General features: G+C 41.1%; 1 protein-coding gene across 1 annotated transcript in view; it reads left to right on the top strand.

The window, feature by feature from the left end:
- cd276 (CD276 molecule) overlaps positions 1–20,403 on the top strand; it is a 71,649-nt gene that overhangs the window by 2,296 nt on the left and 48,950 nt on the right. The window contains exons 2-4 of the mRNA XM_085382747.1: positions 2,844–2,939; positions 14,647–14,997; positions 16,469–16,765. Coding sequence (XP_085238873.1) covers positions 2,894–2,939; positions 14,647–14,997; positions 16,469–16,765 — 694 coding nt within the window. The 5' untranslated portion in view covers positions 2,844–2,893. The remainder of the gene's footprint in view (positions 1–2,843; positions 2,940–14,646; positions 14,998–16,468; positions 16,766–20,403) is intronic.

Raw genomic sequence — 20,403 nt, forward strand, 5'->3', positions numbered from 1 at the left:
CTATAACTGAGATTACTTGAAAGAATAGAGTGATGGTACAATGAGCAGGGCAAAATTGTTCATCTTAATGTTCTGTGACATCTCAAGAATCATTTCCCTTTCCCCTGACCTCAATAAGAACTTTAATAGTCCTTAACATATAGTGTCAAAATGATATAAAAGGGCAATTATGACTCAAAAGCTTACAACTAATCACTAAGAGAAATTTGAGCTTTTTTTTTTGCTGTCAAGCAAGCTTTTGAACCCCTTTCTTTTTTTCATTTATATGGTCTTATGACAGTGCTGTCAATTAACTATTATAATACCATGAAAATAATTTAAATGTCAAAACCTGAATAAAAAGCTGGCAGTACTTTTTATATATTGATGTAAGATGGTAATGGATAATATTCAACTGCAACTTCCTACAGTTAAGCTTTATTGTATTCTTATATAAAGTTTGTGACATGCAAGTTTAGTTAACGAAATCTTAAATTGAAAAAGGAAAGAAACAAAAGCTGGTAAGGGGTCAGCAATGTGACTCATTCAGTAAAATCTGTTTGATGGCTTCCTGATGTCTGGGCTGCACAGACTGAGTCAGACTGTGGTTTGGTGTGTTGGCAGACTACAGTTCATGCTACCATTAGGAATATATTTAGGTAAAGCTGGAAAAATGCTGGCTACAATACACATCTGCTCTTTTATTCAATGAATATTTATTCTCATTGTTGAGTCTCGCTGCTGTGAAGAATTCAGTGTCTCTAAGGTTAGAAAAATTCACATTGTGATACAGAAAGTCTGGAGTGGAGAGCAGAGCTGTTGTGGAAAATGCGATGAAACGGCACTCCGGCCCACATCCTCTCTGCTGAAGCCATAAATGGAAACTCATGGAAAAAGCTTTGACTAAGCCATGAGGTGGAGCTACATGATGAAATGATTCATAGCACTAAAACAAAACATTTGATCCATCAGCTGTTTTCCAATTTTGAAATGTGTTTGCACATGCAAAACATAACGCAAAATTTCCAGAACTTGTAGATTTGTATGATCCACCAGAAACTTTTATCACTTGTGGTGAGTGGTAGGGCGTTGCCCAGCTTACAGTCATACCTGGATTTTCAGGGTTTTCATCAAAGCAGTGAATCACACTCAGTGATTGCTATAAATCCTGGATAATCCTCATTCATGTGGTATAAAAGAAAAAAACAAAGCCCTGAGCTAATTTTCTGTGTTTTCAAAGAAGTTGCATCGAGGTAGGACTACCCGGATGTGGCAAAAGCAGTGATTATATTGGTCAGTAATTATCTAGATTATTTAAATACACCAACGTTAACTTTAAAGGGTGTCTTTTTACAAGTGATTTATTCGATCTTTAAAAACTTTGGAGTGAACTTTTAATGAAAAAAGCGAGGGATACTGCGGGAAACAGAGTCATTTGGCCCCTGCCAGCCCACAGTCTCTACTGGGATGTCAGCGGGTGCAGAAAGGGGCAACAAAAGGCAGATTCGCATTGCTCAGGAGAGCTACACGATAGCCAGAGAGAAAGAGATGGAAAGCTGAGGTCAACAACTGATGCTGTGGTCGTACGCCTCCAAAACCAGACCAAATGAGAGACCATGGGAGACGAAAGCAGCTGCAGGCAACCGTTAAGGATCCTTCCACAGTTTCACCTACAGAAGCCTTTTATGACTTTTGCTCCTTCTACCTAGATGTTTTTAACTCGAAGCAATGGGAGTTATCTACAGAATGTACAGTTGTGGTTAGAAGTTTACGTATACTTATCATGGGCATACATTTTTTTAAGTAATTAAAGATGCATGCTGTGCAATCATTTCACTCTGGAAAAAGAATTGGTTCAACAAAATCATTAAAAGCCCCAAATAACCCTTATATTCATGCCCATGATAAGCACATGTCAACTTCTGACCACAAACATATATGAAAAGTTCAGTTTTCCTTGTCCAATTAAGTTATATTTTTTAAATAATTGACCGTTTTTTGTTATTAACATTGTTAACAATGTGAGAATTACTCACGCATGTAGTATTATAATCCACAAAATACCAGTTTCCTTTCTGCTTTAATAGCCAAAATATTGTTCATCAATATTGTTTATCTCAAGAAAGCATTACCTAGAGATTGTGTGTACAATAGTTGCAAAATGTAACAAAAAATGTAACAAAGTGGTGCTTTCTAACTTGTGTGTTTTTTACACTGTTTTACACCACTAGTTCATATTCTGTGGTTGTATCACAGTGACTTTCTTTCTTTGGGGAAAAAACAATAGTCTTCAGTTTTATCCAAGATGCAAAATCAGGGCTTTGTCTCAGCAAATACAGATACAAATAATGACCTTTACCAATCTAGCTGAGATAAGTATCTTATAAATATTTCATGCATAGGAGAGTGGAGGTAGACAAGGAGGAGATAGTTTTGTCTGGCTGTACTTAGTCCTCACAAAGTGTTTCCCTCTGGGGAGTGGAGAAAATGATTTGGCTGCTTCCTGTCAACTTTGAAAGTCCCCATTTGTCATCACAGCTTTACTCGCTCTGAAAAGAAAGAAGCTTTCAGCAGGCCAGAGAAAGGACTGTCTTAGTCACCTTCACGTGTAACTTGGTTTGTCAGTAAAGTTTGTAAATGACAAAATTAATTTGAGATTTTCATATAGCACATATTGTCTTCTCATCTCAAATTCTCTCCACTTGGGAGAACAAGTTAAAGAACACCAAGACACATTAGTATAAGGCAACCCGTCTGGTTTCAGTAATCCTCCAATCAGCTCATCACCTTATGTTGCTATACTATTGTGTCCTTGTTATAAAAATCTCGGGGCTCCTCATATGTCTGTGTTTTTTCCTTCGCAGCGCTGTGTCTGAAGAAGTTGACCTGCACTTTGAATCCATCCTGAAAGACCATGCTGTCCCTCCTGCTGTCCGCAGTGCTGGCTGTCCAAGCGATGGGTGGGTGTTGCTGCTCCCTCTGCCCTGCTATTAGATTCGAGTGGCTGCGGTGGGAAATGTCATCGCTTGTTAAACAATACACCCTGCAGGGCCTATTAGTCTTTTGCCTTCAAAAGCTTCACTGGGAAAAAACAACCGTTCAAATGAGGCTACTCCCAAAAAATAATGTGCCAATAGTTTAAAAGTTATAAACTGTCCCTGTTTAAACCCACATCAACTGAAATGAGTTGTCAGAGAGCAAATTCCTATTTAAACAGATGTCTGGCTAAAGGAGAAAAGGGATATTTTTCAAAGTAATTCTTTTGAGTTTAGTTTTAAAGGGTTACAACTTCATCATATGAGGGTGTTTTGTATTTTCTTTATAATTCAGCTTGTAAAAGAGAACAGCTTTGACCTTTTCCAAGCATGTGAGGAGTGGCGAGAGCTCTGGGCATAGGTAAGGTGCGCTGTGAAAAATGCTAGAAGTTGAGTTTTCCTGCCTTGACTCAAGAAGGGTGATGAGGAAGTCATCGTATTATATTTATAACACCGGGAAGCAGGGTGCTGGTGGTTGATGTTGCAACTGAGGATGCATGACTCGCATACTCAAAAGTTTCACTTCAGTAGAAATGACGCTCAAAGAAAACTTGTCATCATAAAAAAGAAACAAATAGCCTGGGCTGACGTGATGGCATCTCATGACAGTAAATAAAAGAAGGGAATGGCATATGCCGAAAGAAGTATCAACAGTGCATATATTTCAACATCAGCCCTTTCTCAGTTGGTGTGTGGCTGATGCCATGTAAATTTAAATCTCATATTGAGTACCATTCTTCTATATTAATATATAGCCTGAAGAAGAAGGACAAAATCAGTTCGCAAATCCTCAAAGTTCACAAAGAACTTTTATCGTCCAAAATGCCATCATTTAAAGAGCTTTTTTTTGCCTTTTCTGCTCTCCGGTTGAGCTGACACAACCTCCTATCGGCCATCAGTGGCACATTACAATTTTGACTCAGTGGACCTAAGTGTCTTCAGTGGTTCATTAGGGACCCATTCTCTCCCAGCACAAATGGGCCTGCGGCCTGCTCATTACTGGCTGTATAGCATCCACTGCCTAACTCGCTTCCCTCAGTGGGAGGGAAGAGGAGGAGGTGTCAGGGACTGATGGAGCTCTTTAACTCACGGGTAATGGGCTATATTGTAGCTCACACAATGATTCACTTTCTGCTAACTGGAGCACTAAGTGAATTAGTTGGAGTCTAGTTTGATACTACAGTCTGCCTATGTAACACCGTATCATATTACAAAAGTCTCATATTTTGTGGACATTATTTAAACTATTATTATCACCACTTCCTGTAGCTTTAGAGAGCTTCTGCTGGCACACACAGAAACCTACAGACTTGTGCATTTAACTGAGCATCTATTTATATGTGTGGACGGCTGTGCTGATATGATCCAGGGTCTCCGAGGTCTCTAACTCCCTCGCTGGGATTACTTGCTGTAATCTTTGTTGTACTCAACCATGTCATTTCTTGATAATTCCTGCAAGTTCCCATATCAGCAGACGTGATTTTACTTTGTGGGCTTTGCCAAAACACTTTGTGAGAATGGTATGTTTTGGGGTAAAAAAAAAGAAAAAGAAATAAGGCATATGACAGCACTGTCATCCCAGCATAGTAACTTTGTCTCTGTAGCTCCCAGCTGTATCCTGACTCAGGAGTCAGATGATGGATTATTCTCAGTAAAATCTCTCCCTGATGTTACTCATACAGCACTGCACAGCTGTTGCCTCCAGAGCTAGGATGAGCCTTGTCTGTAGGTGGATGTTGTTTTTCTCTATTTAGGAAGCAGGAGAGAGAAAAGATTGCCACCCTGCTCAGAATTGGCTTTGACCCCTGACCTTAAGTGTTACTTAATTTTTTTTTAACACACTCATTATAACGTATTGTGGTTACAGGTGTCTGCAAAATGCAAAATAAATTGCAGATCTGTGTACAGTAATGCCTGAGCCACAACAGTTAGCTGAGTACAGTAACAGTCTTGGCTTGCAGCACACAGCAGTGTCAGCCTGTTGCAGAGCTAACAGGGGGCTGTCTAGCTAATTGCTTGTTGTTGTCATACTCTGTGTTCAGTTAGCACAGTCACTAGGCTGCCAGAGCTCGCTGTGGGCAGCTCTTAGAAACCAAACAATGAAAGAGAATCGCATCCATGCAAATGTAGAATTGAAAACCAGACACGATTTTTACTCTCAGTGATGGCAACTGTAAGGTAATTCAAATTAACTAGCATAATTGGATAGATTGCATCTAGTAAAGTAGTCGCCAGGCACAGATTATGGCAGGGCCCCAGAGCGTGAAAATAGCCCGCTCATGCCTTCATCTCTAGTGTACTTTTTAAAGGTCTGCTAACTATGAATACCCTCTTCCTTCCCTCCTTTTCTCTTCACAGCAATTGATTCTGCAGAGAGGGGACACTTTAGCCTGTGCACAAATTCAATTTAGGGTTATTACCCTGTATCAGTGATGTTTTTGCTAATTTGATTGTGTCCAGTAAAGTATCCTTTTAAAAACAATCTAGGACAGGCTCAACAAAGATTGGTTTCGCTGCAGTGCATACATAATGACGAGTCTCTGTTGGCTTGCCTCTGTCTCACTGTTTCCCAGCTCTTCTTTTCTTACAGTGCACTTATTGAAATAGAGTGCATTACCCAACAAGCACCTCATGATTATTTCAACAAGTCTTAAAAATGCTGGCTTGTGGATCGTTAAAAAATTGATACAGGTAATATGCCGAGATTGCAGTTCTGGAGGGGAAGAGAGGCCTGAAGCCATATGTGGGCCTGCTGTGTGTCTAGTAGGCTTTGATGAATGTGTTGAACGGATGCTGATCTGTGCTTGGGAAGTGTCACAGCTACTACTGGCTTGCTGCGAAAGCATCCCAGCAGCTGACAGAGGGAGACCCCTGCTTGCCTGGTGTTGCGTCTGACACACGGCGGTGGTGACGTCAGGTGCTGTGGGGATAAAACTCTGCCTCTGTCTTTTGTCGTGATGTGTCGGGTTGTTTCATGTTCAACTCCAACAACAAACACCTATCAAACTGAATTTGCATGCGTGATCTGCATTGTTTAGTTACATTTTTTGGTCTGAAAAAACCCAACCACAATTGTGAGATATGTACAAGAAACTTCTTCAGTACCCCTTCTTTGGTAGATGTTGCACATTACTACAGCAAAATCTACTTCATAGTACATTTTGAGGTCTCATTGCAATTATTTTGTCGTAGGAGCCAATTTTGAGTTTCAGTTTCTTGCCTAACTGCGTGACATTTGAATCCCTTTCAGATACCTCGTAGTGACAAATATTTGAAATTATAGCCTTCCCCTACTTTGGATTAATTTTCAGCTTCTTCAGCCACTGTTGGCGTTACTAAAACATTTGAAGAGTATGAGAAATTATCAGCTCTAGATTCATCATCAAATAACAGTTCTTACTAACAATTTGTGACCTAGTGGAGCATTAACAAGTAAATGAATTCGTTTTTCACCTTTTGTAATTGGAAACAAACTGCAGCACTTATTTTTGTTAGGCTTTAAATATTAGAAATCATGTTCACTTTACTAATATCTGACCCCATGACCCTACTGCTACCTTCAGGCGCTCTCATGTACACCATCTCTTCACTAGTTTTTCTGTCTCCTGTTCATCAAAGGCTCTCTGTCCCTCCAGCTTGTAAGCCAGAGGCTTGCCTTTATCTGCCCACTGTTCTTTAGCCAACACCATCTGACTGCCGAAATCCGTTAACGAGTTATTGACGGGATATGAGATGACATACTTCTATGAAGAAACAAAGGCAGAAAAAACACAGGTAGAGAACAAGTAAGAGATGAATGAGAAAAAGGAAAATAGAGCAATGATAATTCCTGTTGTGATTTATGATATTTTTTGAGAATAAGCTCTCGGTCCTCAGTGATTTCTATCCATATCATACTTACTATGCACATGCTCCCATCACTCAGTTAATGTTTTCCAAATGCATTTTTTTTTTCAAATAGGAGTGTTATGGACATGCACATCTGCTCTGACACCATGAAATCAAAAGCTAGTGTTCCCCTCAGACTTATACAGGGATTGGTAATATCATAAGAGTAATCGGTATGAAAGGGCTTGCAGATCCTTTGAGCAAAATCCTTTGATGTTCAGGTAGAGCGTAATGTGTAGAATAGAAATGTGCTGAGCTACAGTTACATTCATCAACAGAGGGGGGCACTATTGTAAAAGCATTTTTCTCCTGCGTCTCTCCCTGCCCAACCAAAACCCACTGTCGGTGCAGTCTGTTAGTATTGCACCTTACGTACCGGTTTGCTTTGCTGTGTCAATATTGCCCCAGCAATTTCCCCTCCAGTGCTTGTGCTTGATGTTCCTTATGTATTAAATCATATTAGCACTTGTTGTATCATGTTTCAGCAGGGCTGTACCTTTTAAACATGCACTTACTGTGTTAAACACTCATTGTGCAAATAGCTCCATTCCCTGTTAGTGAATTGATGCCATTATTAGCTTTATGAAGTGGGACAGAATGGAATGAAATTAACTCTAATTGGAGAAAAGACACTTTTTTGTAGTGCTAAAAAATGATTATTGAACTGAGTGTTAAAAATATATTTTTTTGTAGTGGACATTGATGATAAAGACTGGAGGTATCTTTGTAGATTACTGCAGAAACTCCTGATTTGAATAATTGTGTGTGTGTGTGTGTGTGTGTGTGTGTGTGTGTGTGTGTGTGTGTGTGTGTGTGTGTGTGTGTGTGTCAAGGACATTGGAAGGGGCCCGGGTAGTGATGTAGCACTGTGTATACATGTGTGTGTTTGTGTCTGTGGCTGATGGAACCTCTCTGCTCCAGAGCAACTTTGTAACAGTGTCTCCATTGTAGTGTCAGGGTACCTCATGTCCAAATCCTCTGACAGTGTGATGCTGTGGAGCTGTCAGCAGTCATACAGGTGTGGAATATCAATGTGCTGTCTGGCCTTTGGGTGTCTGTTTCTGCATGAAGTTGTGTCTCTGTCTCTATATGTGTATATGTCAGTAGGATTGTGTTTATGGACCTGGATTTTGTTTAAAATTGCATTCATAGAGATAACACTGATACATTTCATCAATACTAACACTTTATGTAGCCTTTCCCTTTTCCAACAAAGCATAGTAGTGATCTACTGCAATATACACATTTGTACAGCACTTGTTACTCCTACTGCACAATACTGTTTGTGCAAAACCTTTCAGCTCTTTGAAAGACAGCAGGAATGGCATAACCATCTTTTTATTTTTTAAATCTTGTAGTAACATCCATGCAGAACTGACCCTTTTTGGCATCAGCACAGTTTGTTTTTCCAAGCATTTTTTTTCCAGAAGGGATCAGATTTTGCAACGATCAACAGTTTGATTAAACTCATGACTAGGGATGGGTACCGGTATCGTTCTGACATAAACGGTAGTAACCAGACCGAAAAGCAGCGCACATTTCGGTGCTTTATTTCGGTGCTTTATTTTCCTGAGATGTCATACACTTTGAATTCTAGCCAATCATTTTACGTTTCCGAGGATAGTAGGCGGGCCCAGGTACGTACGTTCTTTTAGAGCAGAGCTACAGATTAAAAATGCCCAAGGCGAAGCAGTCAAAAGTCAGGCTGTACTTCACAGCAAAATATGCAAACTCAGCAGCCTGCAACAAGTGCTTTAAGCTGATACTGTGATACTGTCAAAGGAGGTAACACCTCAAATCCGATGAAACACCTGGCGACGCATAGCGTTTTTTTTAAAAGCCGAAAAATGCGCCGTATTTGATAGCTTGCTGCGAGACCTCACACCGAGCACATCCACTCCAGGTGGGTTGCCTGTTATCGGACCCGGAGTTAGCAACATCCCCCAAAAACCCGAAGAGGAGAGTCCTGGCCCCTAGCCCTGCCAGTGTAGCAGAAATGATGAAGGCAGCAGCAGCCGTTCTTCTCTGCGTGAGTAGCTTAATGTTGTTCGTGTGTAATTTACGTTGAGTAGGTTAACCACGTTATTACATTAATGCATGCAAGGTGAACTAGCAAACACTGTCGTAGTTACATGCGGCTGTCTTCTTGTTTGATGGCAGATACTCCCTTCACCCTGGCCAAAAAGGCTAAAATGACCAAAGAAAAAGTGGAAAACAGCTAAACATGAGAGGTTTTCAGACAAAGTTGGTGTTTTTTCCATTGTTTAAGCACTGCTTCCAGACAAGAGTGATACCATATATGCCCTCTAGCTGCAGAAAAGGCTAACATTGTTATCTTTTTACAAAAAAAACAGCTGAACATGAGAGGTTTTTGGACCAATTTTGTGTTCTCCATTCTTTAAGCACCGGTTTGAGCACCGTTTAAGCACCGGCACCGTTTCAAAAGTACCGGTTTGGCACCGGTATCGGATAAAACCTAAACGATACCCATCCCTACTTAGGACCACTGGAACATGATGACTCTGAGAAGGCTAGAGATTAAAGCTAGGTGGCGTGGAGGCTGAGCAGGTGGCTCATATGCCGTAAGGCTGTTGCAGATGCCTGGGTTTGAATCTGCCAAGAGCCATTTTCTGTGTCTTTCCTCTGTTTTCTTTCTAAGCTTTCTGCTCATAATAAAAGCTAAAACACCCCAAAGAATACTTAAAGCTGATCAAAAGAGTGAATGCAGCCTTTGAGACATAGTGTATTGTTGCTATTGGAAACTTTTCTCAAGTTTTCACTAATATATTAGTTTATTTAATTATCAAAAATTCTTCCATTTGTAGATTTGAAATCTAGTTGTAAAGAGATTTCATGTCAGTTAGATTACAGTTGTGAAGTGATTCACAGCAGGTAATAACAATCAACAACAATGCAAGATAAGAGTGTTATTGTCCAGGTCTTCATCTGTACTTCAGTATGTTCCAGAAAGAACATATGGTAGTAGCTTGTCCCTTGCACTCTTGCTCTACTTAAATTTTTGTTTACCTCTGTTTGTTGGAAAAGGCTTGGTTTTTATCTTAATTCTGCAGTACTATGATCTAGCAGCAGAAAACTAATGGATGCTTCGCTTTAGACCAGTAACCACTACCTAACTTGCCTCTTCTTCCTTCTCCCTGGTTGTATTCTGTATTGGTGCATGCTTGTCTGCAACAGGATATTCTTCTCATTTTTGCACCTTTTTAAACTGTCCTTGTCCCACACACATGTCCAAGCTCATTTGGAAGTCTGTCTTATCCTTTTCTCTCTTGCTGTAATAGTGTATGTGCATGGTCTTGTTTGCAGCTGAATGTGCTTGTACATTTTATCCCTTTGTTGACTCACTTTTGGAGCTGTGGGATTAAAAAAAAGTTGATGTTGAAATGAGTAAATTGCATGACGCATGTGAAGCATGTGAGTGAGTGACAGGAGGAAAGTGATGACAGGACATCTTTCCAGTTTTGTTTTGTTTTTTGTTTTTTTAATATATTTGGTTTTGAGCGTTTTACTTTAAATATTGCAAATTGTCTCTAATACAACTTTTTGTCTGCTGTTTGGGCTGGACAGCTTGCCAGAGTACAAAGCTGCCACAAGTATAAAGCTAACTCAAGCTCAATGGCACTATACTTTCCCTTCTTTCATGATATTTAAAGCTGGTAGTATAAATTGTACATAGTCAGTTTTTTTTATTCACTCTATACAAGGAGTAAGGAGTATTTTCTGGTTTCACTAATGTCACAGCAGACTCTATTACTATATCAGTGCCCTGGAAACATGGCTTTCCAATACTAGTTACTCATTCCACCGTTTAAGTATACTTGGTTAAGAGGCTCTTTCTTGTTTCTTCTTATTTAATCTTCATATATCTGGTTATTTCTAACGTTAATCATTTAATCCAGATGTTGTTTGTACAGTTACATATACAGAAGTACGTAAGTACATCAAGGTTAAAAATAATTTGTTGAAAATTACACAAACTCAGCGACTGATTTTGTTTAACTGTAAATCCAGCACATAACACAGTAATTGAGGTGTGCACATCAGACTTGTCGAAATGAAAGCCTATCGTAATAACTAGATTGACTGTTGAAGGCCTACAGTCACAGCTCGGTAATCCAACGCGAACACATACTGCATCTGTAAATGCATGTGGGTGAACACATGCACACTCACCTGTCGGTATCTGTCAGTTTGATGCGAGGCATCTGTGGGTTTTATTTACCAACAGACTTGTGCTTTACCCTGTGAGCAGCCCCAGTATAACAGTTCAGATTCACCTTTGCTGTCTTCTTGCATATCACACTGTCTCTCAGTCTCACAGTCAGCCTCCAAGCTCATCTCATGTGCCTAGTGAGCATGCTGTTCACTATATGAAAAACTCTGGGTAGAAGAAACCCCAGTAGCACCCATACCTTGCATGTCTCAGGAAAGCAGGATGGAAGGAGGTGTTGATAGTGACAAGGTAGTGGGTAGTCCTGAAAGTAGAGTGGAGAGCAGTGTTAAGATCACTTGCAGCCTTTTCTAGCCAGCCCTGTGCCTTGCTGCTAAGCGGGGTCCGTTGCCAGTGCTCGCAAAGGCTGTAATGAGTTTATTTCATGTCGGCTGTGAAAGTGCCCGTCTCTGTCTCGCAGGCACTCAAACAGAGCTGAGACCCATAAACACAAAGTGCAGTGTGTAAATCCCCACAGCCTGACATCTCCCAGCCTGCCCTCTATGGCTTCTGAGCATCTCTTTATCGAGAGAGAGAAGGGAGAGGTGAGATCCTCACTTACCCTCTGAGAAGACATGAATAGCCTGGAGACAATGTGCAGGGCAGCTTCCTCATGGAAGACCACAAGCACTGCACTCTTTATCTTCTCCTGCTTATGCTTGTCTCTGCTCAGTAAGCGTGGTTTTTTTTTTTTCCGTGTCGGTAGCAGACCTCTGTGGAAATATATCAAAAAGTCAACTGTTGTACAGAAGATGATGTTTGTTGTGCAGCAGTGTTCCAAAAAGGTACAGCATGCTAGTGTAAAGTTGCATTCTCTTGGGGATGTTGTCTTTATGCTATATGAGTTGATTTCATTTAGTGCATACAGCTTTATAAACCAAAGATTATGTAGGCACAGGTGAATAAAACCCCCCATAACAAAACAACAATTTTGTGCTTTTGTATATGTTTTACATGCATTGCTACCATTATATTTCAAATGATTTTTTTAGAGGGCAATCCGATATCTCTTTTTTCCGTATTTAAATATATGTAGATTTCTGCTGTTTGCACTTAAACGTATAAATGATTTCGGTTGTAAGCAGCAGCAGATCAAAAACCGCGTGTGCTCATTCGCTTTGGCTTGTGGTGCTTCACCTCTGACGAATAGGACATCAGATGTGCGTTTTCCATGACGTCAGCCGGCCTAGCTTGCCCTCCTCTCCTGTCCAATCCCCTCCCCTTGATGCAATGCAAAATTCCCCACTTGTGTTCTCTTTCCAAACCCAAGTCGGTGTCTCTACACAAGGTCCCTGTGTAGAGCTGTGTCCTCACAGGGCCTTGGAGTGAGTGGTAGGTCACTGCTTAAAGAAGCAGTGAATGAAAGAGGTGGGAAGAGGTGGAGATGTAGAATGAGAGAGGGGAGTTTCTATCTCTCTCTCTTCTCTGACATGGCTCTGGTCCGGGTTGAGGGATTAGTGTGTGAGGCTCCACCACAGCCTCTTCCTTGGCTTGTTTCCAGATATTATCTTTAAGTGTGAGCTCAACACCAGCCTCTCTTTCTTATTCCCCTCTTCCCTTCCCCCTTCGTGTACGAACTCAGTGGTGTGAGTCATCCCAGGCTGCTCGGGGAGTGATTTAATTGCTCTCTCTCCTCCTCCCTCAACATGCATGTCTCGTAGAGGCCGTCACTGACCCTCTACTTATACAAAAAATACCATCAACCTGTTCGTTGCCACAAAGGTTGGACTGTCTTCTAAGACAGTGCCAATACAAACTCTAGAAATTTGCTCAGTTATCCCCATTGGTGGTGACAGAATGCCACCTGCTTCTGCCACGCTTTGGTGTGATAACCCTTCTGTATTGTGTAGCCATGCTGAGTGAATGTGTGCACAGTATAGGGAGATAGAAAACACCCACAACAACAGTAGAGCTTTTGTAATCACAGAAAAAAAGCCTCCTGCCATTTTCACCTTGAGGATAAGAGAATTGTTGTGACTGGCACTTTGTTGGTGCAGACACTCTGAGGTAATACCAACTCATTAACCTATGACACAGATATGATGGTCTTCTGTAAGAGAAACAGTTTTGTGCTTTTGCTTTTATGTTACTGTTTTTGCTTTATGCAGCGTGTCCTTCACTGTAACTTTTTTACTTGGGTAAAAACACAGAAACCTCATTGTGTTTTCAGTTTTAGCCATTTATATGCAGTTGTATTCTGCATACAAGAGATTCTACTAGCATAAATCGACGCTTTTTTCCTGTCCTCATCTGCAGTTGAGAGGTAATCCAGTAGGTGGCACTGTTCCTGCAGAGGAGCAGGGTATTGGGGGGTGTAATGTGGAGGCCACCTTGCTGGGATTGGCTGAATGTGATTGAAAATAGGTCTGCCTTGACTTGGCAATATCCATCCATATATGAACCCTCTCAGATGAAAGACTTGTTTGTTGTTAATAGGCAAAGTAATTACTGCACCTCTGCAGCAGTCAAATATCCTTCATAGCAAAGTGATTCAACATTGACATTGGCTGTGAGATAGACAGAGCTCAAAAAGGGGTGCTGAGGCTAAAATGACGCTGTGATTATAACAATTAGAGAGCCTGAGCATAGAGTGTATTGCTCCAGGGGCCGACTGGCTTTTTTTCTCTCCTGTGATGCTGATGAGTGTCTCAGAGTTGTATAACAGCAGACAGGGATCAATGGAGAATGCTGACTCTTGAGAATACCATGGATGTACTTTAGACTGCCTGCAATGGCTACTAATCCACAATGATTATGCTGTGTCTTTGTGCTTGGCCTAGTCTAGACAGACAAAATGCATACATACAGATGCACAGCCTCTGAGTACGAAGCACAGTCACTTTTTACTCTCCAAAAACACACGTTTCTGCATTTATGTTCCACCGCTATCACCACCAAAGTCTTTTTAGATTTAACTAACATTTAACCTAAAGCTATACTGATGTTGTTGCTTCCGTTGCTGAGTTTCAGCACACTGAGCCATCGCCAGGAGGCAAGGCCTATAGGAACACAAACAAAGTCCTAATGCTTACCTCCAGATCTCCACTCTTCATCCCCCTCTCGCCTTCATCTCGTCTCGCCTTTTCTATGCTACTGTGCTGCCCAAAGTGGATGTTTCAGTCACAGCATCCATTTCAAAATGCAGCATTGATTTCATTTTCAAAGACATTCACATTTGAGTAGGTGTCAGTCTTTCACATTTGAACACTGAATTAATACTGTGATTCAGTGAATACTTTATGTTTATACTACACATGAGCCAAATAGTCTTTAATAATACTATTTATTGTTTATTTTAGGCTAGCCAAGGGGCAAAGAGATAATGCTTGGCATGCATGATTGGCATAGTAAAGGCTTCTGACTACAGATGTCTGCTGGAAAAATGTCCAAAAGTATATTTAATAAATTAATTTTTTTTCTGTTGCTGACAGAATACAACATTTCTTTACAATACTGGTATTTTTCCCAGTGTTTTCTTTTTATTTATACTCATGTAATGCTTGTTCTTTCTTATAGCTGTATTGGAACTGAATGTCCCAGAGCAGCCAGTTGTGGCGTTGCACTCCAGTGATGTGGTACTCAGCTGCTCCTTTAACCACACCAACCCCTTCAACCTGTCCGATCTGAGTGTCTTCTGGCAGTTGACAGACACACAACGCAGTGTGCATAGGTACTTGGAGGGACACGACCAGCTGGCAGACCAGGCAGAGAGATTCGCCAACCGTACCAGACTGTTTCCCAACCAGCTGGGCCTGGGCAATGCTTCACTCCTACTAAGCAGGGTGGTGGTGGCTGATGAAGGCAGCTATACCTGCTTTGTGAGGGTGCAGGACTTTGGCAGCGCTGCTTTGCTGCTGCAGGTGGCTGGTAAGTCAAGCTGTGATGTCTGTGACACATTAAAATGCACAAAGTGTGAAAAGTGTTTTTCAAGATCGATAAATGCTATATTCTACATTCGTGGTGTAATGGAATCATAATTTCCGTAGGGATTAATGAAGTATTCTCATTCTGATTCTTGAATTAGGCTAAAGAAATAGAGTTGCACATTTTTATGAATTCACCTTGATCTAGTATCGCTAACAACAACTACATAATGAGCATATATGCACCAGTTAAATATAATCAATTTAACTTTCGTACAATTAACTTCTTTGGGATAAATTCCTTTCTCAAGATGTAAATAGTTTCCTCTGGGCTATTAAGCATTGATTTTGGTCAAACATTGATTCTGTCATCATTATCTGATGACATTGATTATTAGCCGTTGTTATGGTCAATCAGCCATCGCTAACATCTTCTCTTCTGGGTAACCACACATCCCACTTTGACAGCAGGGATTCTTCTTTTTATTTGTAGTGGTACTTTGTGCCTTTCATCCCTTCTCACATTTCTGTATCTGTTATGAGTTTGTTTCTGTTTTATGCATCAGGCAGTGCTAATGAATATGTTTCATATGTATTCTTTTTTTCCCCTCTGCCGGGGAAAGGGACAGCACTGCCTCCAACGGTGACAAATTGGTTTCATTTTATGCATTAGAATGATAGGTATTCTATTTTTAGCCAGCATTTAAAGTAACACTGCAGATTTCCTTCAGCTGCGCTGAAAGAAAATGAATGGAACTCTCAACGGAAATCTGTCAGTCAAATGGACAGCTGAGGAAGTTAGTGTGTGCCACACTATAGCCGTCTTCGTATTGAGAGTCCACTTTTCAAAAAGCAGCACAAACTTATTTCATCTCGCCCTCAGCTCCACCCCATTGTTTGTTGTGCAATGATTGGTTCTGGGAATACAGCAGCCTCTTTCTTCGCCACCTCTGTACTCATGCTTCAGCTCAAGGGATTGGAAAAGCGTGATTCTAGCCGAGGCTGACGACTCACCCCTCACCTCCACCCCTCTACACTCTTTTCTGTGCCATAGGCTGAGTCGTCTCAAATCTCTCAGCATGGCAGTTTTCTCCCAGGCCTCCTCCTCACTCGCTTGCACTATATTTTTCTTTCTGGGAGTGGCTCAGTGCTTTGGGTCTCCAGAGAGAGTGGCGTTAGAGTGTAGAGATGCAGCATCAGGATGTGCCGCAGATGCTGTCTGTGGGATCTTAAGCACTGTGTTATGCTAAGCTCCCTAAATATAATTAAGAATTTAATGGGAATCATGTCAAACAGTTCCCAGGGTGACACTCACTGCAGAGAATCTAAAACTAGTGAATTCAGTATGGCTCTGCTGCTCTCTTATCCCTATTCTCACCTGTCTTTACTCATCCTAGTCCTCTTTTTTTCTTCACTCCCTCCTTCAGTCCTAACCCATATCTTATCTTTCTTTGTGTGCACATTTTTTTCCCCAGCACCCTATTCCAAGCCCGTGGTGACTTTAGAGCCTCAATCCAACCTGCGGCCAGGTGATGAGGTTGCCCTGACTTGTGTTTCCTATGGTGGTTATCCTGAGGGTGATGTCATATGGCAGGACGCGGGCGGGCGCAACCTGACAGAGAATATCACCACTTCAGTTGTGGCCAATGGAGAAGGGCTGTTTACCGTGACCAGTGTATTAACAGTGGTGCTGGAGCCCAACAGTACCTACAGCTGCCGACTGATCAACCCAATACTTGGAGAGGAGGGCTACATCTCCGTTACAGTCACAGGTGGGATTTATAAAAGTTTTCTCATTCATGTGGGGAGCGAACAAGCAAATTCTCATTGGTTTCCAACGTTTTTTAACGTAACCAGCTTACACTGCATTTTTTTTTGTTCATTCATAAATATGTAGCATTTCTTATTAAAGTCTTGTACGCTTTTGTTAATCAATCAATGAGTTGAATTTTCTGCTGTGGATGCTTAACTTTTTTCTCCCTTTCTAAGTCACAGTAATTATATAAAGAAATGAATGAGAAATAATGAAATGTCCAATTATGGTCCAATAAGCATAACCTATCAGTTCTTGTGCATTGTTAAATTAGATCAGTGAGTTATTATTTCCCTAAGCATAGTCAAATAGCTATTCAGCAGATAATGAAAGAATGTGCAGTAAGAAGCAATTGGCCTCCCAGCAGCTGTCTGCAGGAAGCATTTGCTAACCAGGGATCAGGATGATGTGCTGTCCTCTCTTTCATTGTTTTATGTAATCTTTAGCAATATGTGTGACAGTACCTGTATGACAGGTCTAATAGTCTCCTACACCCACCCTCCACCACCTACCATCCATGTCCCCCCTGCGCTGCTGGTGTATTCTATGTGTTAAGTGCAAGGAGAGTACCGTGTAAGGTGGGCCAAGGCTGGGTCTCTAATGGGAGCAGCACTGTGTGAAATGGCTCATAAATAAGTAGAGGTGGCCCGAGCCTGCTCTCTGGGCTGAAGCTGGTGCTGGAGCTTGGGTTGTTGAGGCGGAGGTCGAGGCAGAGGTCAGGGAGTGCTGCTCCACTGGGCTGGGAAATGACTGTGCTGTCTGGAAACAGGATGGCCGATTGGCAGGACTGGATGGCTGAGGGAAGGTGGCCTTTCTAACAATTTGGTTGGCCTCTTTTAAAACAGCACAGATAACCAGTCAGAAGTACCATTGGGGGAGTAGAAAGGTATTAAAAACACGGTGTGAATGAAATACGACTGAAGGGAAGTAAAGTAATTGTTAAAATAGTCTGTGGTGGCTATTACCCTTCTCCATTTGCTGGATTGATGGACTATTTCTGGTTTTGCTGAGATAGATATAATAGTGTTATTTTCTTTCACTCCTCTGTTTCCTCTCTACAAACAAAAGTCTTCCATTTTGAAAAATGTTGATGAAGCCTTCTGGGCTAGTGATTTAAAAGGTCATGCAGTTGGTCTTTTTGTTTTTTCTAGGAGAGGCAAGTCAATACCACAACAATATTTTTCTTATTTATTTGCATAGCTTTTATTAATAATACAGCCTGTACATGGGAATCCAGACATTTAAACGTTACAGATTTGTTCCCTGATGGTAAAGCTATTCTTATATATCATTCTACGGTTTTGGTTTTTTCCCCAAACTAAACATCAAAGAAAACCTGTGTCAAGAAACCCAATCAAAGAAGACAACAAAAACCAAAATAGTCCAAAAATGTGTCTGGCTAAAGACTGCGTTGAAACTTGTTGTAACAAACGGAGACAACAAAAGAAGCAAATCCACAAATAAACTAGGGGAACCCTTAATTAAAGCAGTGGTGATTGCAATTTTCAGCAACTGGGTGCACATGAATAAGAGTAATTTCTCAGTAGGAGCGGCAGCACAGCTTGATGATGGCCCAAGTTGTAAGTAAACACACAGAAGATTTATAGTATTTTGTGTGTCACGATACAAGAGGGCTTGTTTGAAATGAAAATGTATTTGCATTTGTTTACAACAGCTGGTGTGTACTTAACAGTTTGTGTAATTAATTCTGACCTAGCAGAACTCTTCTGCTGGAGTAGCAGAGTGTGCCGAGCTTGAGTTGATATTGCGAATGCGCTTGCTGTATACACTTAGGAACAGCACACCACACTCAGGCAGGGATGAATCCTATTATAAGAATGGGTGAAATCTGCTTAAAATTCTAAATGGACTATGAATGTGGGGGAAAAAAAAGAGTAAGAAATAAGAGAGTAAAGAGAGAGCGTGAGAGAGAGAGATGAGAAGAGGTAAAGTGTGAACAAGCATGTTCAAATTTCACACTCTCCCCAGTCTTTGATTGAAAAATTACAATAGTAATACAAATCTCCCCCAGGCAGAACACAAGTTTGACAAGGTTAATTTTGAGAAAATGAACCCTTTACCCAAACTGAGCCAAGCACTATGTAGTCTGGCATGAGCAACATGTTGAGAGTCTGTGTAAAGTGTTCCTTAACACATACTCATACCTCTTTTCCTGTTAGTACAATTTAAACTTCTGCACCATAAACATCTTAACTTCCAACAAAGCATTCACACAGCATATGCAGATATCATCAGACATCTCTGAGACTGTTTTAGCAATGCCCTGCAGAGTGCTGGTCAGCTTTTAAGCTGAGGTCCTGGAGTAGAGAACGTTTTTTGTGTTGCTGGGATATTGATAAATTTGCAGAGTGAAGCACAGATTAGGTGTGGGGAGACCCACAGGAATAGTTGGTATTAATGAACAGTTGAATGATGGAAAGGCGCAGCCTCTGTCCTCAAATGAACCATTGCCTATTTGTTTGCCTGGACAGTGTGCCTGTGAACCTCCCTCCCTTCCCCCTTCTCTTTTCTTGAGGCCGTTCACTGTCTCACACTCGCAACCTATTCTGACCACTTTGTTCTTGTCAAAAACAATTATGTTTTGGGGATCAGCAGTTTGTCTCCTATCATTGTTTTTTTCTGATTTCCAGATCCTTTTCTGAATGTAGAGCTTTAGCAGTGTATCCCATCTTCTGGAGCTGTGTGATTGCTGCAGTTTGTTGTCTGATGGCTGGGTTTCAGGACTGTCACTGAACACCCCCTCCAGCACCACCCCCACTCCGTCTGCTTGCTCTCTCAATGTGAAAGGCACCATTTCCCCGCCATTGCTCTGCTGGCACAGCATTTACAGTGAAAAGTGTGCCGATGGAGATCGAGTGAGGAAAGGAAGGAGATAGAGAGATGATGTAGGGAGATAGAGGGAGCAAGGGAGGCAGAGTTAGGAGGGGTATGAAGTAGATGACAGAAAGTAAGATGGAAACAACAATGTTTGCTGAGCCCAGAGCTGTGGCATTTATGACCTGACACACTGGAGATAGACTTGCAGATGGAATGTGAGGCCATCCCACCCAGCACGGAAAATTTCCTGCTGGATTTTACTATCTTTACACATTTTTCAAGGTTTCATTGGGTAGCAGAGTTAGTTAAAGGTTAGCACTGTTGTTTTGTACACTGCCTGAACAATCATTGGGAAAATGACTATTTTTAACCTCATCATTTTTTTTTTCTTTTCTTTTCTTTTTTTTTACATTTTCCAACTCTTAATATTTTAGCCATGATTGGGTCTTTTTCAGATTTAATTCAGTAAGTACCCTTATTTGTGTAAAGAGGAATGGAGCAGCCTCTGAGGTGATTACCACCTTATGTTAAGACTTCCATGATCATTAGGCAGCTTCACCGGCTCAACTAAAATTGCCTCAAAACCAGCACCCTACTATATTATTGTGAAAATGTTGGTGTGACCCTAAAAAAGGTTTTGCTGTGGAGCAAAAGTATTAAAGAAAAACTTTTTCTAGAATGTCCTCTGTCAAGTGCTCAAAGGCATTGTGTAGTTCTTTGTAGACCCTAGCTAAGGAAGCTAGGTAAAAGGGCAGTTTA

The sequence above is a fragment of the Rhamphochromis longiceps genome, linkage group LG1, assembly GCF_057381845.1.
Source record: "Rhamphochromis longiceps isolate RC_006_pf linkage group LG1, R_longiceps_female_GT1.1, whole genome shotgun sequence".
Classification (NCBI taxonomy): Eukaryota; Metazoa; Chordata; class Actinopteri; order Cichliformes; family Cichlidae; genus Rhamphochromis; species Rhamphochromis longiceps.